The following is a 2,268-nucleotide window of genomic DNA, read 5'->3' on the forward strand; positions in this document are numbered from 1 at the left end:
CTGTCTTCCATGCACCTTCCCTCGCTTCACGTGTTGTTCAGTTCCAGCAAGTTCAGCTTTCGAGTCATGTCATCTTCACTCGCGGGATGAAGGAAGTCGATCTTGTCTGTTAGATGACCGTCATCTCCGTTCATGATTTGCAGGTTGTCCTGGAGGATATCGTCGATGTGAACAAACTCCTGGAACCTCGCATGAGCCTCTCCTCCTCCTCCCCCCCTCCCTCCTCCTCACAACGTCCGAGTCACTCCCTTCGCTCCTCTTCGTCTCCTCAAGAGCATGCTTGTCCACGATCGACTTATACGCAGCTGCAGCAGAGGATGAGGAGGAGAAAATCGATAGCTCGCAGCTGACCAAGTTCGTTCTGAAGGACAAGGAGGATAGAGGGAAGAACCTCTCGCGACTTCTCATCCGAGCAGACGCGCCATCGCAGGAGGGGCTCACTCTGAAAGCGAAGCTCTCGCAGGCGGAGCTTTTCGTTCTCCTGGTTGATCTTCGTCGTCTTGCGCAAACTCGTCAGAGGAGGAGGAGGGTAGAGGATCAAGAGCAGGGGAATGAAGAGCACAGAGGAGGGAGGAAGGCAAGGAAGGAGGAGGAGGAGGAGGAGGAGGAGGAGGAGGAGGAGGAGGAGGAATAACAATAAGATTGAGCAAGAACAAGAGCAAGAGCAAGAGCAAGAGCAAGAGCAAGAGCAAGATAAGACCTTGTCGAGGAGGGAGTGGACGCTGCTGTACTTGTTCATGAGGTTGAAGAGCTCTTCGTTGCTCTCATACATGATGACTCGCTTCTTGAGCACAAACACCAACTTCTCCAGCGCCTTCAGCTTGTCTTGCAGCAGCAGCATGGTGTCTATCCCCTCCATCACGGTAGCAGGAGAGGACATGGCGCTTCTTGTCGTCTCGTTCAGCGTGTCCTCTCGCTCCTCCCTGTTCTTTCTCAGCAACGTCGCCATCTCCGACTGCTTCGCGATCAGAGATGGGCTGCTCGGGCGCGAGGTGGAGGAGGCAGGATGTTTGTCCAGCTCTGCGGGAGGGACGATTGCGATCTCGTGTTCCTCTGATCCGCCCTTCATCGTGCCGCTGTAACGGAGGATGGCAGCATTGATATCCCTCAGGCTTGCTTCTATCTCTGTCTTGTTGACAACCTCTGCGATGATGTGAACTCTCTCATACATCTTCAGCTTCTCCACCATCTCCACCATCTGCTCCTGCAGCAGCATGTTGTGCTCCCTCACCTCCTCGAGCTCCTCCGCCAGCGCACGGGAGGAAGCATCAGCGTTCTTCCTTGACGCGTCCACATTCTCCAGCGCGTCGACAACGGCAAGAAACGTTTCCTTGTCAGCGCTGGGCGTCTTGGCGAGAGAGGACAGCTGTCTCAGTCTCGCGCAATGGTCCTCAAGGTTGCTTAACTTAGGAGTCTTTGCGCTCTTCGGCCGGATGGAGCTGGAGGGTCGCAGGGGCGCTGAGAACGGCCTTCTTGTCGCTTGCATGGCTGTGGGAGGATACTAGTGAACACGGCTCGATGCCATTCTTGCGCCTTCCTTCCTACATGTCAGCGATAAGAAGGCAAGGAGGAAGAGGATGGGAAAACAACGGGGCAGAACGGAGCAGGCAACAATGACTTGCATCATGAACAAAAAACCCTTTCGTTTACCTCCTGCTTTGCTTGCCCCTGCCCCTGCCCCTGCTCCTTCTTCTACGGCTCAGATCCTTTCTCTCACGCTGCTTCCTTGTGGACATGCAATCGATGAATATCATTTCAACCATGCCCCTTGGAGGATGAACAATCACTTGGATCCTTCTACCAGAAACAAAGTTTTCTGCTCCTGCTCCTGCTCCTGCCCCTGCCCCTGCCCCTGCCCCTGCCCCTGCTCTCCTGCTCCCGCTCCTGCTCCTGCTCCTGCATATCTACATCTACACGCCTCCATGCCCAACGGATTGGCCTTCTCGATCACCCCTACTCTGACCGCTTCTACAACCCCACCTGACTTTCTCCAGCCCCCCTTCGAAGTACCCTACCCTACCTTTTTCCATGAAAACTTAGTCAATCACCCACCTTCCAGTACGTACCCCCTCTTGCCCCCCCCCCCCCCCGTTCCTAGGCAGAGTCGGGATGGAGGGCTCTTGAGGGGACTCGAAGACGTACATGGATATCGAACATGCCATGCAGCAGACCCATCTGGGAGCAAAGAATAAGATGACGCTACACATTGCTGTACTTGCCTGCACTTCTGATCCTACATGGATGTCACTGCAGCACTGAGTCGAGATG

The 2,268-nt window shown here is 54.9% G+C and overlaps 1 protein-coding gene across 1 annotated transcript; it reads right to left on the bottom strand.

The window, feature by feature from the left end:
- Positions 1-26: 26 nt before the first annotated feature.
- Positions 27-1,486, bottom strand: GUITHDRAFT_121012 (hypothetical protein; the record flags this gene model as incomplete). Its single annotated transcript, XM_005819739.1, has 4 exons — positions 27-179; positions 232-305; positions 352-499; positions 701-1,486. 4 exons carry the CDS (start codon positions 1,484-1,486, stop codon positions 27-29), a joined length of 1,161 nt encoding a protein of 386 aa, XP_005819796.1.
- Between the last annotated feature and the right edge of the window lie 782 nt (positions 1,487-2,268).

This window comes from Guillardia theta (genome assembly GCF_000315625.1).
Source record: "Guillardia theta CCMP2712 unplaced genomic scaffold GUITHscaffold_208, whole genome shotgun sequence".
In the NCBI taxonomy this organism is placed as follows: domain Eukaryota; class Cryptophyceae; order Pyrenomonadales; family Geminigeraceae; genus Guillardia; species Guillardia theta.